At 46.9% G+C, this 16,393-nt stretch overlaps 1 protein-coding gene across 5 annotated transcripts in view; it reads left to right on the top strand.

Moving 5' to 3' along the window:
* The first annotated feature begins 606 nt into the window (after nucleotides 1–606).
* ARHGAP10 (Rho GTPase activating protein 10) overlaps nucleotides 607–16,393 on the top strand; it is a 325,386-nt gene continuing 309,599 nt past the window's right edge. For 2 of the 5 annotated variants that reach the window (XM_067736722.1, XM_067736721.1), the window contains exon 1: nucleotides 613–1,015. In XM_067736722.1, the coding sequence (XP_067592823.1) occupies nucleotides 862–1,015 (154 nt within the window). In that variant the 5' untranslated portion in view covers nucleotides 613–861. Of the gene's footprint in view, nucleotides 1,016–9,713; nucleotides 9,808–16,393 lie in introns of those variants that run through there. The other 3 variants (XR_010943139.1, XM_067736723.1, XM_067736724.1) reach the window with 3 other exon arrangements.

The following is a 16,393-nucleotide window of genomic DNA, read 5'->3' as shown; positions in this document are numbered from 1 at the left end:
CAAGTCGTTCAGTGTGGATACACAGAAGAGTATGCTGCCCGGCCCATAAGAAAATGCACCCTACCCTTAAAAAGCTTTCAATCTAAAGCGGAGATTTACACGCATTTTACTTTAGATGGGGATCGAGAGTGGGGAAGAAAGAGCCATGAATGCGAGTCCATTCACAGCTCAGGGTCCGTCCCGGTTCCATGAGATAGTTGTCCATCGTTTCCCCTAGCAAGCCAGAGCTGAGTTAAGTCGCCCGGCTGCGGGGATTTACAGATGCTCTGAAGACGCCCCTTCCTGGGCCCGGTCAAGTTCCCCGCTTCGGGGAGCCGACAGTGAGTCACCCCGAAGAAGGTCGCTAAGAAAAGGGGAGGCGCCCGCGCCCGGAGGAGAGCCGCGGGGCGAAATTCTAGATCGAGGAAGCCTCGGAAGGAAGAGGAGGGGCCACTGCGCGTGGGAAGAGAAGAGGCGTCTGGGGGGAGGAAGGGAGGGAAGGGAGAGAAGGAAGGAGGAAGGCGGAGGAAAGAGAAGGGGGCGAGCGGCTAGCGCGGGAGGGGGCTGGGCGGGAGGCGCCGGGGCGGGGCGGGCTCGCGCCTCCGGGAGGGCGTGCGGCGCGGGGGCCGGGCGGGGCGGGGCCGCGGCGCCCGAGTTTAGGCGGGGGCTGCCGGGATCGGAGCTCCGCCGGGATCTGAGCGCCGCATTCTCGCTCGCCTCGGCGTCGCTGCTCAGCGCGGCCGGGCTCACCTCCGCAGGGCATGTCTGCGCTGCTCTCGCCGCGCGCCTGGGACTGCTAGCTTCTCCGGCGCTTCCTGCGCGCGGGGCCCCGCACCTGGTACCGAAGCCCGGCTCGCGCTGTGCTCGCGGACCGCCGCCGTCATGGGGCTGCAGCCCCTGGAGTTCAGCGACTGCTACCTCGATAGCCCGTGGTTCCGGGAGAGGATCCGCGCCCACGAAGCGGAGCTGGAGAGGACCAACAAGTTCATCAAAGAGCTCATCAAGGACGGCAAGAACCTCATCGCGGCGACCAAAAGTAAGTGGGGGCGCGGGCGGGCTGCGGCGTGGCGAGGCCGGGAGGAGCCTCTCCCGGAGGGAGACCGACCGTCCGGTGCCCGGGGCCGGCAGCCGGAGGATTTGGAGATTGATCCGGGACCCGGAGGCCCCGGGGTCGTTCCTCCGCGGCTCCCCGAGCAGCCAGGGGCGAGTCCCCTTTCCCGTCCCTGCCCTGCGCGGCGGCCGGAGTCGGGAGCCGTGCGTGCGAGCGCGCCGCCCGCCAGCCCCGCTGCTCCGACCCGGCTCCTTGTGTTCCCCGCTGGACCCCCCCGGGGCAGGTTCTTTTACCCCCTAGAGCTTATCAGTGTCTCTCCCGAAACAGACACATAAGTTTCACGGGTCTTGTCAAGTTCTTTTGAGAGATCACGAGACTGGGAATTCTTTGAAAACCTGCTGGGTGTTGAATTGTTCAGAAGGCCCTTAAGCCGTACGCTTTCCGTGTCATTTTCGGATCACCTGCGACAGTCTCGTCCCGGGTCCCTTACTGTGCTCAACCCGAAAGTCCACCTGGCGTTGTGCTGCCTTCCGCACATTCCTTTCCTCCTCCTGCGCCGAGGACGGTTCAAAGATTGGGGCTTGTGAGGCTGTGCAGACAGCCTGCCCTCCGGCCCGAGCGAGCACTGCCTGCAAAGAGGGAATTTCACCCCGGTCAAGCTTAATGCTTTCCTCCCCTCTCTTCCTCCATCTTTTAACTCGGAAGTGGCCACACAGGAGAACACAATTAATTAGTTGATTATCTGAAGAGTCTTTCTAGGAGGGAGGGGGCCTGAAATTCGTGTTGAAACACTGAGTTGGCTGGAAATGGGGAGACATTAGCTTGAGTGAGGAGCTGCGCAGCCTGACCACACCTGTAACCCATAGCCGGTTCTGAGGAAGCCTGTGAGTGCTCCCTTTTCCCAATTAAAAAGACCTATCCGTATAGCAGACTGGGAAAAATGCCCCGTGTCATCCCTCCCCCGCTTTTGCATTAAGGAAGATGAAAACATACTGAGCAGACTGTCTCAGGTACCCAGCCCAGTGCCTATTTGTTGAATGAATGAGTTGAAAGAAATACGTCTTCATGGGTAGAATTCAGTGAGCCAGCTCTGTAATTTTGGAAGCACGTCCCACGACTTCTCTGGATGTTGTCCGTGGTTTCTTTTGCCTCTGTGACCTCTTTGGTGTTGCAAAACGAGGACTGGGAATCACTTTGTTTGGGACATGTGATAGGTGGGCATATTTGGTTGGTGGCTCTCCAGTGCCTTGGCATTGGGTATGTGTGTTGGGATGGAGGTGGGGAGGGGCTGTAAATATGTAGGAGTGGAGAAAGGAGGAGGAGAGAAGGGTATGCGGTGCCTGTGTGTGTGTGTGTGTGTGCGCGCGCGAACGTGCATGCACATGCGTGTGGGTATGTGTGTGTAGTGAACATCTCCCTCTGTAGTTTAGTCTTAACTAGCGTCACTAGGTAGGGGAGTGCCCCTTCTCTCTTACTGGCTGTAGCAGCTCCCTCTGGGACATGGGGCATGAGGAGGGAGGCTTTGGTGTGGAGAGAGGTAGATGGCAAAGCCAGTTTGGCCACTGGTAGAAAGCTATTTATGTGACTGCATATTCGCTCTTCTGCCAACAGGACACATGCCCGGTGTTCCAGCAGCAGCTAGTGCATCTGGGGGGCCAGCTGTCAGCCTTCCCCTCCAGAATGTAGACTTTCTTGAGTTTACGAATTGGCTCCTTACTCCTTTTGATTCTTGTCCTTTACCATAGGAAACATAATTTATGCTCAAAGAAAATATCTTTTCTCATTGTGTGTAATTACCTTAAATTCTTTTCCAGAGGAGGATAGAGATACAGCTTTAGCTCACACGCTTGTGGCAAGTTAGGGGGACCTGGCCTTTGCCCAGCTTGCCCCGTACGTAAAGTTGACGTCCAGCTCCTATCAAGACTAAGAGCCCTGGACGTAAGTCAGGACACCTGGGTGTAATTAGCCTTCACTGTTAGAGCCTGGCTACAGGACAATTGGGCAGGTCATTTTTGTGTTCAGTTTTTCTTGTCCTACTTCTCAGAGGCATCAGTAAGATTCTGCAGTGTTTGGAAATGGCGTGATTAGGTCATTTGAAATTGCAGTCTAGGTCAGTCGTTGGCCTAACCAGTCGAGCTTTTCTATAACAGATGAGAAAAGCTCAAGAGGTCGAGGCAGGACCTGAGACCGAGGGGGAGCTACAGAAAGGAACAATCAGCTAGGTCAGACTGATTATATTTTCAGATGTTTTGTGCTTTGTTTTGCAAAAACGGCGTTTTGCGCATTTTCAGAATCTGCGTGTTTAAGTGATTTCTGCTTTTAATTGCCCTGTAAGATGCCTCCTCCATGCGCTAAATACATGTTGGATTTATATAACTTTGATGTCTTGATGCTTTAGTTTTTTTTTTAAATTTCTTAGTCGTTGGGGAATGCGTAATCTCTGAAAATTATGAAAACATCCCTGCTACATTTCTAAATACACAACTGACGACCATATTGTTACTTCCGTGTAGAATGTCTTGATGCTTTGACTAATCCGCAGATATTTAAAGAAGTTGGAGGTGACTTCTGTGGGACCTGAAAGTTTATTGCTGAGTTCAATTATGTAGCGATCAGCAAATATTTAGCATCTACAGTTTGTTAAATATTGGGCTTGAGACACAAAGAGGAAAGAAGTTAGAGGCCCTTGTCCTTGAGGTTATTGTCCTATAGTTGAATTCAGTTCAATCTAGGAACATGTTTGAACTGCTGCATGCATTGTGCTAAGTTCTTGAAGAAGTGAAGGATACACAGACACACATATTAAAAGATTCAGAAGATTCAGTGGCAAGGTTTCTAACTTTGACAGAAACAAGAGTATGTTGTAGGTTAGAGTGGAAGTTTGGGGACTCATTGGTGTTTTAAGGAAGGGATAGAACCTTGTAGAACCCTGTCAGATTGGAAACAGCTGAGAAGAAACCAGCGGGCCCCCCGCCCTCCCGCCACCGTGTCTGAAGAGGATGAGAAGACCAGTTTGGCTGGAATGGTGATGATTTCATTTGGGGGAGTAGAATGAGATTCATGGAAAGGTCAGTTTCAGATTGTGGAAGCCATAAAAGTGGGCTTGGAATTCGGGCTTTATCCTGTGGAGAATCACTGACATAATGGGAAAGAGATGGTTTAGAGGCTGTGTATGGTATCTGTCTGTGTGTCAGGTGATTTTTGGAGATAGCAGTGGGGCTGGGGAGGGGCTGCGGAGCGCAGAGTCTGGGACCACTGATTTATGTGGTGGATTTGGAGATCATTCACTCAGTTCAGTGGAGTCTTTGTTTAAATGGTTTTATTAGCCCTTTTTCTTTTTTCACTCCTTTCCTAGAATAATCAGTGTCTTCTTTCAATACAGTTTAAACTTTTGTGAGCCTTTCATAGGATGTCTATGTAGTTGCAGATGCTTATGATTCGTAGAAATGCATAGTCTGTTTACCAGAAACAGCAATAAGCTATATATACTTTTCTCATACATTTTACAATTAGGTGTTCTTTTTCTTTTTTAATTTATTTAATTTATTTTAATTTTTGGCTGCATTGAGTCTTCGTTGCTGCACGTGGGCTTTCTCTAGTTGCAGAGAGTGGGGGCTACTCTTCATTGCAGTGCTTGGGCTTCATTGCGGTGGCTTCTTTTGTTGCAGAGCACGGGCTCTAGGCGCATGAGCTTCAGTAGTTGTGGCCCGTGGGCTCTAGAGCTGGCGGCTCAGTAGTTGTGGCTTAGTTGCTCTGCGGCATGTGGGATCTTCCCGGACCAGGGCTCGAACCCGTGTCCCCTGCATCGGCAGGCGGACTCTCAACCACTGCGCCACCAGGGAAGCCCCCAAAATGTTTTTAAAACACAAGTGTGAAGCGGTTGTGTAGGCTTTATTGTTTGCCCAGCTAATATTTTTTTCTGACAATCCAAATTTTGTTCAGGTGTCTACACTCTTTCCCAAGTGACTCATGGAAAGGTGATTAGGTATAATTCTGATTAGTCTGACTCAGTCGTTCTCAGTCCTGAGCATGGCTGACCGTTAGAATCACCTGGGGAGCTGTAAAAACCACGCAGTTGGGATTGAGAAACACTGAACTCTAGCAACTCAGCAGGGTAAACCTATTTTCTGGGCTGGTCATTGGATAAATGAGGATGTATCTCAGTTCTGACCAGTGAGACATGATAGGAAGTCTGCTGGAGACTTTGGGAAAGGTTTTCTTTTGTGTGAGAGGAGACTTGTAAAAAGGGTTCTAGACTCTTCTGTGATGTCTGGTTGTGTTGCCTGGAGCTGCTCCTGCCATCTTGGGACGGTGAGTGGAGCTCAAGGTAAGGACCATTGGAGCAGAGAGGTAACTGAATCTGGGTTTTCGATGCGGTCATGGAAGCCACAGATGGTTCTGTGCCTGAAGCCTACCTCTGCATAGCTTGTTAAATGACATAAGCCAGTTTGAGTTGGGTTTTCTGCTACTTTACACCCTAATTTTGTGGGGTTGTTTTGACTGCACCACGCGGCTTGTGGGGTCTTAGTTCCCCCACCAGGGATTGAACCCGGGTCCTCGGCAGTGAAAGCGCAGAGTCCTAACCACTGGACTTCCAGGGAATTTCCAACACCCTAATTTTGATGGAGAGATATAATTGTAAATTTTGGGCTGATGTTTCGGTTAAGTGGAATTTAGAGAGGCATGGAAGTGAAATGATATTTAAATTACAAATATAATTTTACCCCAGATGGACAAGAAGACTCATCAATATTCTTTGCCCCAAAGAAATTACTGTGGACCCCCTACATTTCAGGGCATCACTTGGGGGTAAGTCTTCAGCTCTCACTTGGGGTCTTACTAATGGGCTGGTCTCTAAAGCTAATGTAGATTTGCTGTGAAAAGATTTCCCATCTGGCTGGAACTGGGCTGTGGACCCAGAAGGGCTCTAAAAGCTTTCATTGCTTTACTCTCTGCAGGTGGTCCTTGTCTCCATTTAGAGTAGTTCCAATTGAGGGCCCTCCACCAGCCGACCCTGTCTGTATGGAACGTTTGCTGGGTCTGTGAGTCATCTGCTGTTGTGAGTTTTCCTGCCACATTGCCTTTTCCCTGCCCTCCCATCTACCGGGGTTCCTTTGACCACCTCCTCTTCACTCTGTTTTTGAGGCGGGGGGACCAGAAGCATTGTGGACTTCTGGAAGAGGGAGAAGGCCCAGGAGGAGGGCATTTTTGTGTTTTAACGTTTAACGTGGCTGATGAGACAGTGTAGTAGAGAAGATTAAGAGCGTGCTAAGGCGCTGCCTTTCATTCACGCTGGAAACCTCAGTCACGTTGCTTAGCTTTTCTGTATCTGTGTTGTCCAACAGAAAATGGAGATAATGATACTGTCCGCCCTGTAGGGTTGCCAGTTGGGTTGAATGAGTTCATACGTGTAAAGCATTTCAAATACGCCCTCAAACGTGAGCAGTCATGATGTTCTAAATTGCAGGTATATGTTTTAATATGCAGGCCCTTTTCTTGCCTGAAAGAGGGTTGCTCTGGCCCAGCGGCTAGCGTCTAACTTTTTAGCACTCATTACCCCTAAGAATGTATTTGTCCAAATCATCGTGACCAGTGACCAAGAAGAAAGACAAAGTGGTCAAAGTCTGGTAAGGCTTCGAAAGTTTAAATGTAGCTCAGTATGCTGGAAAATCTGGCAGGTAAGTGGATGAATCAAAGCTAAGTGGTATCTTGGGAAAATACGTCCCAGGATTTGTTTCTGAGTCACAAAGATCTGAGGATGATGTGGAAGGTGTCACTAAGAATGTTGGAAATCTAGCCCAGCCGTCTGCAGCTGAGACTTGAACAGGCCTCTCATTCAGGGGATTGCTAAGAAAGCCAAAGAAGGCGGGGAGAGCTCTGACCAAGGAACTGGGATGACATCGTCAGAGGCTGGAACCTGCAGATACTTAAAATTGCAGTGATGCCTTTAGAAGGTATTCACTTTAGTGTTTAACTTGCAGGAGACCCTAACAACCTACTGGACAGTGCTTGTATTTGCTGTGGGAAATCTACCAGGAGAAACACAAGGCAGCCAGAGACCGCCCAAAAGAGTTGTTACGTAATCCTCCTATTTTCTGCAAAACGATACTCAGAGTCTCCTGGACAGATTCCCAAAGAAGCTGTTTTGAATTCTGACTCCAATAGCTATTTATCACCTTATGATTTTGTGTTTATTGGGGAGGCAAGAATTATGAAGGAGGTAAAAATATTGGGTAGTCAGCTAGGTTACCGTAAGTCATGCTTAAGGTGATTGCTAACTGTATGTGGCAGTGAATAGGTCAAGTGTTTACATCTGACCATAGTTAGTAACATCTGGTGTCTTTTCTCACTTTTTAAAAGTTTGATGTTAGAAACGTAGCTATGAACACATTGCTTTATGGGATTCAGTATGGTCTTGCATTGCCTTTGATTCTACATCTTGTTTAGAGAAAACTCATTTAGTCAGGTTGGCTTTCCTTCAGGATTTGTAGGAGAGTGGTTAGAAATTTGTAGATAATAATTCTGATTAAGGGTGTCTTGGATGTTTTACTAGGTTACTTTTTAAAAAAATATTTTATTTCCTTCGTGGCACAGATCAGTATTTTATTTTATTTTAAAATTTTATTTGTTTTGGCTGTGTTGGGTCTTCGTTGCTGCACGGGAGCTTTCTTTAGTTGCAGCGAGCGGGGGCTGCTCTTTGTTGTGGTGCACGGGCTTCTCACTGCGGTGGCTTCTCTTGTTGTGGGCTCTAGGTGTGCGGGCTTCAATAGTTGTGGTGCACAGGCTAAGTAGTTGTGGCACGTGGGCTCAGTAGTTGTGGCTCGCAGGCTCTAGAGTGCAGGCTCAGTAGTTGTGGTGCACGGGCTTAGTTGCTCTGCGGCATGTGGGATCTTCCTGGACCAGGGATCAAACCAATGTCCCCTGCACTGGCAGGCGGATTCTTAACCACTGCGCCACCAGGGAAGTCCCTACTAGGTTACTTTTTTTTTTTTTTTTTGCGGTACGCGGGCCTCTCACTGTTGGGGCCTCTCCTGTTGCGGAGCACAGGCTCTGGATGCGCAGGCTCAGCGGCCATGGCTCACGGGCCCAGCCACTCCGCAGCATGTGGGATCTTCCTGGACGGGGGCACGAACCCATGTCCCCTGCATCGGCAGGCGGACTCTCAACCACTGCGCCACCAGGGAAGCCCTAGGTTACTTTTAATGGAATTACATTTCAGAGACAAATAGGCAATCACAAACTACAATCGAAAAATGTTATTTAAAATGTATATGTTAATGATTTTAATAATAGCTGACTTTTATTTATTTTTATTTTAAATAAATTATTTATTTACTTTTGGCTGTGTTGGTTCTTCGTTGCTGTGCTCAGGCTTTCTTTAGTTGTGGAGAGTGGGGGCTACTCTTCGTTGCGGTGGGCGGGCTTCTCATTGTGGTGGCTTCTCTTATTGCAGAGCACGGGCTCTAGGCGCACGGGCTCAGTAGTTGTGGCTCACGGGCTTAGTTGCTCTGTGGCATGTGGGATCTTCCCGGACCAGGGCTCGAACCTGTGTCCCCTGCATTGGCAGGTGGATTCTTAACCACTGCGCCACCAAGAAAGTCCCAGCTAACTTTTATTAAGCATTTACAGTTTGCTTTACTTCGTGGTAAATTCTATTATTTAATGTGAAGACTTCCTTATTGAGGTATGTTGTTATTTACCCCATGTTACAGATTTGGAAACTGAATTTAGAGAGGTTAGCAGCTTGTTCCAGTCACACAGTTTGTCAGTGGTGGAGCTGGAACGAAAACCCACATTTGTCTGACTGCAAAACCCTTAACCACAACAGTAAGCTGTCCCTGTAAAGAGATGTAAGTGCGTTCTTCTGTTAGGGGATGTTATTACGATAAATCCTGGTTATCTGGCAAGTGTGTACATTTCACAGTCTGGTTAGGAGACTATTCTTGTTAGCTAAGCCCAAGGACCATGATTTAAAATTTAAGGCCACCTGGGATGGTTACTGTAAATAAAACTGATTATTAATTTGTGCAGTAAGTGTAGATATTCAGAGATTGGATTGATTTAGGATGAATTACTAGATGCAGACGTCCACTCAAAAAAGTATGATTTCCTTCCTTCAGTCTCTCTCCCTGTCTCTCTCTTTTTTTTTTTCTTTTTTAGTTCCCCAACCACAGATGAAACCATGCTCCCTGCAGTGGAAGCATGGAGTCTTAACTGCTGGACCGCCAGGGAAGTCCCCTCTCTTCCTGTCTCTTAATCTTCATCTCTCCCCCTCTCTTAGTGTCTCTTTTACTCTCCATCCCTCATCCCACCCTTTAGAAGAGTACATTTTAATTTTGTTTTCGTAATTTCGTATTAGGCTTTTTCCTCTACAGAAAATTTGAGTTGTTTTAGAACTATAAACCAATACAAAGAATCTCATAATCATCTCTGTATTTGCCTCTCAGCTTAGAAATAAAAGCTTCCTGTCTGCCTCTTCCCAATGGCACCCTTTCTAATAGAGAACCTGTTCTTTCCCCCAAGAGGTGCAACTGTCTCAAATCTGGTGTATATTATTCCCAGACATTTTAATACATCTGTACACATTCCTGAATAATAGTATGTTTTGCATGGTTTTAGACTTTAATGAATTCATATACTATTTGTTTTTCTGCAGTTTCTTTTCTTCCCTCAAGATACTTGTGAGATTTATCCATGTGGACACATGTAGCTCAATTTCATTGAGTTCAACCTCTTTTTCCTACAAGTGGCATTTGAAAAGACTTGGTTGATTGATGGTATGTAGATGTTATATAAAGAACTTAAGATGTTTTATGATGTACCTTATTTCCATGCATTTTTGGATTGTGAAACAATATACTTAGAGAATTTATTCAATATAAAAGCCTTATAATTAATTTTATAAACTTTAAAACACTAGCTTTGACAACAATCTATAGATAACAAATCCATAAATTTTAAAGACATTTAATAAAAGTTCTGTTTGATATTTAACGTTATCAGCTTGGCATGGGTAATCAGAGCAAACGAGTTTAACTTTCAGGATTGGAAGAAATAAGTGGTCTGAGTCACAAAAAATCTTCAAGGGCCTTTTTGCCTCATTGAAATGAGATTTCCAGTGTTAGCGTATAGAGAAGAAGATGATATCTTCATAGATACAGTGCTAGTGAAGCACTCTGGAAGCCGTCAGTCTAGATAGGTCAGATGAGCATGCTTTTAGGCAGGGATTGGTTGGTATTTTGTGATAGGCTTCTATGCAAACAGCCTGTTGATTTAATTACCCTAATGTAGGAACATAATTTATAGACTTGCCAAGGGGATGCTTTTGTAATGAGAAAGCCTTGACACCCTTCTGTTTAAACAAACAGGCAGGCACACTGAAAAACCCCTGACGCTTTACATTCGAAGGGCAGGCATCTCTCTAAGGCCCAAGATCTGCTGGGACCACTGCTGGATGCTAGGCCTGCCTCCCTGGTCAGACCAGAATTCCCTCCCTGTGTTTCCTGAGGAAGCTGTTAATCCTATGCCACTAGATATTTCAACGGGGAGTATGGGTTCTTCTTCGTTGCCCGGTTCACCGCAGGCACTGTCTGCCCTTGGGTCCCGAGGTCCCATCATCGTCTGGTAGTGAGTCACGATGAGGTGTGTGGCTGAAGGAAAAATCAGTTTGGCTGGGAGATGTCACCTCTGGTCTGAATGCTGGATATATTTAAGACTCTCTTAAAAAAATTTTTTTTTTTTTTTTTAATCTCTGACTATAAAGTTAGCTGCTTCACTTATTAGGTGACCTTGGGCAAGTTACTGAAACCGTCAGTGGCTAATTTTCTGTTTCTTTGTTAGTAAAATGGAGATACTAAGAACTCTGTCTCAAGGGGTAGTGGTATTTAATTCTCATGTTACTTACTAGAAGATCTTAGAACTCTCCCTGGCCCATGGTAGGTGCTGTAATTATCATCATCACCACCACCACCATCATCGTTGTCGGAAGAGCACTGTCCTGGCTTCCTTTGGTTGAATTTGGGTACAGCTGTGGCTTTACCCGTAGTGACAGTAGGAGTAATCTGTGAACGTGTTCTTGCCTCTCTTTGAAGCGAACCATATTTTGAAGTGCAGGGATGGTGTAGGCCTCTCATTTATTAAACAGGAGAAACCATCTGTAGAAATCCAGCATATTACTGAAGATCTTTGCTTGAAAGTTTTGGAAACAAAGCCAAAAAAAGTACAAGGGAGCAGAGTGTCGTTGACGTGTTGTTACTTGTATTTGAGAATCTGGTAGATAGTACTTCTGTCACTGTGATGGATAGTTTTGTTTTTCTTTTGTGAAGTGCAGGTCAAAGGCAGCACAGCCAAAATATTAAAGATCATGGTCTTTGCAGTTACATCTACTTCCTGTGTGACCTTGGGCAACTTGCTTCACTTCTTTGTGCCTTAATTTCCTTGTCTGTGAAATGTGGATAGTAATTTTATCTCCCTGAATGTTGCTAAGATTAAATTAGTTATTTGTAAAGCACTTAAGAAAACAGCCTGATCCATAGTGAGCCCTATATGTGTTTGTTAAGTCTTGGAAAAAAATTTGTAAAAATCTGTTTACTATATAGTCTTCACTGTGATAATCTCCTGTACGACAGTGGGGGAGAGGTGTCATCCCAAGTCATTGAACTCGACCTATTGTTGAGTTGCTAGAGGATTAGCAGTGAAAAGAGACCTTTTATATCTCCGTGCAGAAGTTAGAGTTCTAATGGGGAGAGACAGATTAATTAAGCACTGTCATTCACACCCCTGAGTGAGAATGGAGAATGGGATGCTATGGCCGTAGTTAACAGGACTAATTAGTTGAGGGGGGTCAAGGACAACTTCAAGAAATTGGTAACTTCTGTGGGACTTCCCTGGCCGTCCAGTGGTTAAGACTCCGGGTTTCCAGTGCAGGGGGCGCGAATGCGATCCCTGATCAGGGAGCTAAGATCCTGCGTACCGCGGCATGGCCAAAAAAAAAAATCTGAGACCAGAAGGAAGGCTAGGAGCTCTCCGCGCTGAGGGTAAAGATGCCCCGAGCACAGTGAAATGCACGCGGGAGGCTGTGGAGACCAGAGCCAGAACATGTGTGGTTGCAGGAGCTGCACAGATGGGTCTGGGCGGGAAGAGGGGGCTCCAGAGCGAGCAGGCGCAGTGTTGGGAAGCCCTGGTGAGGCCCACCTCAGGGTCAGGGACTTCAGAATTTATTCAAAGCACAGTGGGAAGCCATGGCGACATTTTGAGCAGGGGGTTGGCATCATGTGGGTCACATTTGAGAAAGGCTTCCCAGACTGTGGTTGGGAGAATGGATTTGAGGACAGCAGGCCTGGAGGGTGGGTCCTCACTGACCCAGGCCACAGACTTGGGTGGAAAAGGCAGATTCTCCAGGAGTCAGGATTCAGAGGCTGCGGGCTTTGGTGGGTGCTTGGGTGTAGGGGCCGAGGAAGGAGGTGTCCAAGACGATTCCTGGGTTCCTGGCCTGGGCGGAGAGCGCTGGGCGCTGAGGTAGTCCAGCCAGAGGAACGGGTTTCATGGGAGTGAAGATGTGTTTTTGGTTTGGCCTGTGTGGAGGCGGAGGTGCTTCTGGGCTACCCAGTGGATGTGTTCGGCAGTTTGTTTCTTTTACGAGTGGGTACTGCACAACAGGGAACAGAGCTGAGGATTCTGGAGACAGAGCACAGAGATAGGAAATGACACCAGGCAGCTGGGTAGCAAACCAGCTGGAGAGAAAATGTAGAGGAAGAGGCAGGGTGGCTCAGCGCAGATCTTGGAGAGCAGAACTTTTAAGGGATGGGTAGAAGAAGAGGTTGATAAAGAGATTTGACAGCGGTAGCCATTGAGAGGGAGGGAGGGAGGGGGTGGGAAAGCCCCGAGAGGGTTTCACAAGTTAAGGAGAAAGGTTGTTTCAGAAAGTAGGAGGGAGCAGACAAGGTCATGCTACAGAGAAGTCAGGTCCCAGGAGTCCAGATGACACTGCGTTAGCAAGACAGTGTCATTGGCACTCCTATATATAAAATAGGTTACTAATAAGTACTGTATAGCACGGGGAACTCTACTCAATACTCTGTAATGGCCTATATGGGAAAAGAAGAAAAAGAAAGAGTGGATATATGTATATGTATAACTGATTCACTTTGCTGTACAGCAGAAACTAACACAACGTTGTAAGTCAACTGTATGCCAATAAAAATTAAAACAAAACGAAACAACAACAAAAAGACAGTGTCATGGGTAATGAGTGGGAGATGAGTTTGTGGCACGGCAGGGATGGGAGCCTGATGGCACAGGGTGGCGAAGAGGGTGCCTGGAAAATACATGAGCCTGTGGTGCAGGCATTTCTCCCAAGCTGTTGGCTAATTGGTGAGATTTGAACACGCCGATTTAAGTGTCCGACAGAGAGGAAGAGGTGGAAGATTCAGGGGATATTCTAGCATACACAGGGCTTCTGAATAGCATAGAAGGTGGGATTCAGATTCCAGGTGGCGGGGGGCAAGACACATCTACTTCAGTAACTGAAGGGGTGGAAAGGATGGGTGCACACCCGGGTCCATTTGTAGCTTTGTGTCAGGACATTGAGGAAATGAGGAACCGATGGATTTATTTCGTCTGTGAGGTAGACAGCAAGGTGGTTTTCAGTAATGAATTCTGTTTTAATTTCTCCCTTACCACATTCTTTTTCCGCTTAATAAGTAATACATGACTTGTAAAAGTTTTGTCTGTTTGAATCGGGTGGGATGGAATATAGATGTTGAAAGAGAAGAAGTGGTGAGAGGTGAGTGGGGAGAAAAAGTAGGAATAAAATGTCTGGAAAAACAGACTTGGGACTTCCGTGGTGGTCCAGCGGTTAAGACTCCACGCTTCCACTGCAGGGGGCGCAGGTTCGATCCCTGGTCGGGGAACTAGGATCCCGCATGCTGCATGGCATGCCCCCCCGTAAAAAAAAAAACAAACCAAAAAAACAAAAAGCAGTCCTCAAGACACCAAGACGTGCGTCTATTTCAGAGTTTGTTCTGCTGGCACTGCAGGTCGAATACTTTATTCAAACAATCTTTAATCTTGGTTTTTTAAAAAAAATACTCAGTGAGGATGGCTTTTTTTCTTTTTCACTGAGGGACCCTGCTGATGTTTCGGTTTGCTCTCAGTGGAATTGTGCTTGTTCTCTTTGGATGTTTGTAAAGAAGAAGTTTCTCTTGGCAACATCGGAGAAGAGATCCCAGGACTTCAGGTTCAGAAGAGAACCTATAAGAGTTAAAGGCGTAGCCATTATCAGTGATCTAAACCAGAGGTCCCCAGCCTTTTTGGCACCAGGGACCGGTTTCGTGGAAGACAGTTTTTCCACGACGGGGGCGGGGATGGTTTTGGGATGACTGAAGCACATTACAATTATTGTGCGCTTTCTTTCTATTATTGTATTGTAATATATAATGAAATAATTATACGACTCACCATAATGCCAACAGGAGGCGGAGCTCGGGCGATAATGCGAGCGATGGGGAGCGGCTGTAAATACAGATGAAGCTTCACTCGCTTGCCCGCCGCTCACTTCTTGCTGTGTGGCCCGGTTCCTAACAGGCCACAGACCGGTACTGGTCCATGGTCCAAGGGTTGGGGACCCCTGCACTAAACATATAATATCTTTTCTTCCTCTTTTCTAGCTAACTACTTAGTTAGGTTCCAACTAGTTTAAGAAACAATTCATGGCCGTCCTCTTCCCTCTGGCTCCGGATGCACTGGCTGTGAGCACGCGGCACCTTCAAGGACGGGAAGCATGCAGACTTTCAAGTTCTTCACTGGGAGAGAGATTCTAGGACTTAGCAGAGGAGTTCATAGCCTGTGTCGCTACAGCTAGAGTTGGTGGCCTGTTCTTGTGGAAAGCAATAGGACAGGGTTCAGATTAATTCTGGTTTTTTTTTTTTTTTGACAGTTCAGATTTTGGCATAAGACATCCTGCATATCCTCATGCATTGCCTTCAGTTGCAAGTGAGAGAAACCCAACTAAAACTAGTTGAAGCAAAAAAGAGACTTTCTGGCTTGCATGAGTGAAGTCTTGGGAGTGGGGTTTCTTTGGCTACACTGGCATCCAAGGGTTCAAGCGATGTCATCAGGTCTCTCTTTTTGCATCGCTAGCGTTTCCTGCAATTGGCTTGACCCCGATGGGCACTCTTTCCACAGTGGCGATAGCTTAAGTTTACTTACATCTTTCTCATTGCTCTGGGGATTCCAGAGAACAGTGACTCCTTTTCCTTAGAGCAGTTGTTCTCAATCAGATGGTTTTGTGATGTCCTGGAGACATTTTTGGTTGTCATAATTGGGAGGTGCTGCTGGCATCTAGTGGGTAGAGGCCAACGTTGCCATGTGCCTGAACACCCTACGATGCACAGGGCCAGACACCGCACCCCACCCCCCACCCCGCAACCTCCCAAGAACGATCTAGCTCAGAGCTAATTGCACTAAGGCTGAGAAACCCTGCCTTAGACATAGAAACACCACATCGTTTATATCAGAATACTTTGGGGGGTAAAATTACGCTGGGACCACAGGCATAAACTGGTCTTGTCCTGGGTGAACAAGAACAGGTGGCTGCCCTCTCTGAAGGCCCATCAGTCCTGGGTCACTTGTTCAGCCTGGACCCATCACTGAGTGTGGCAGATGGGATGCCTTGGCCAGCCTGAATTGCATGCTTACCACGGGGGAGAAGCAGGTGACAAGTGATGTCTGCCTCACCGGAACGCCAAGGGTCCCAACAAGGGATGTGCAGAACATAGAATAAAGCTGTCTAGCGTGCAAGAGAAGGTGCATTTTTTTTTTGAAGCTTCCTCTAAGTTCTTTTTTAAAAAAATAGTTATTATTTATTTGTTTTTATTGTAGTTTTACAATGTTGTGTTTGTTTCAGGTGTACAGCAAAGTGTTTCAGTTATACATATATATCTTTTTTCTTTTTTTTCTTTTTATTGGAGTACAGTTGATTTACAATGTTGTATTTGTTTTTTTCGATTCTTTTCCCTTATAGGTTATTACAAAATACTGAGTATAGTTCCCTGTGCTACACAGTAGGTCCTTGTTGGGAACACGGATTTCGGAAAGCAGCTTTACTAGACACTGTTTTTGTCCGGGCCTAGGGGCCACGTGTGGCAAAGGACTCTGTGAGATTAGCGAGTCAAGATAAGGAAGCCTTCTCTTTTTTCCTGTTGTTCGGTTGATTCATTTTAACCAAAATAGAGAAGGAGGGGAGAGGTGAGAGGGTGGAAGGGAAGACTCTGGTCTGCGCAGCTCGTCTGGATACAACATCGAGGTTGTTGATTCACTGCAGTGCTTAGTGTCTGTGCCGTCCAGTATTTAACCTCTGAGCTA

The sequence above is a fragment of the Pseudorca crassidens genome, chromosome 4, assembly GCF_039906515.1.
Source record: "Pseudorca crassidens isolate mPseCra1 chromosome 4, mPseCra1.hap1, whole genome shotgun sequence".
Lineage (NCBI taxonomy): Eukaryota > Metazoa > Chordata > Mammalia > Artiodactyla > Delphinidae > Pseudorca > Pseudorca crassidens.
Note: the sequence above shows the minus strand (reverse complement) of the source record. Positions and strands in the feature narration are given on the sequence as shown.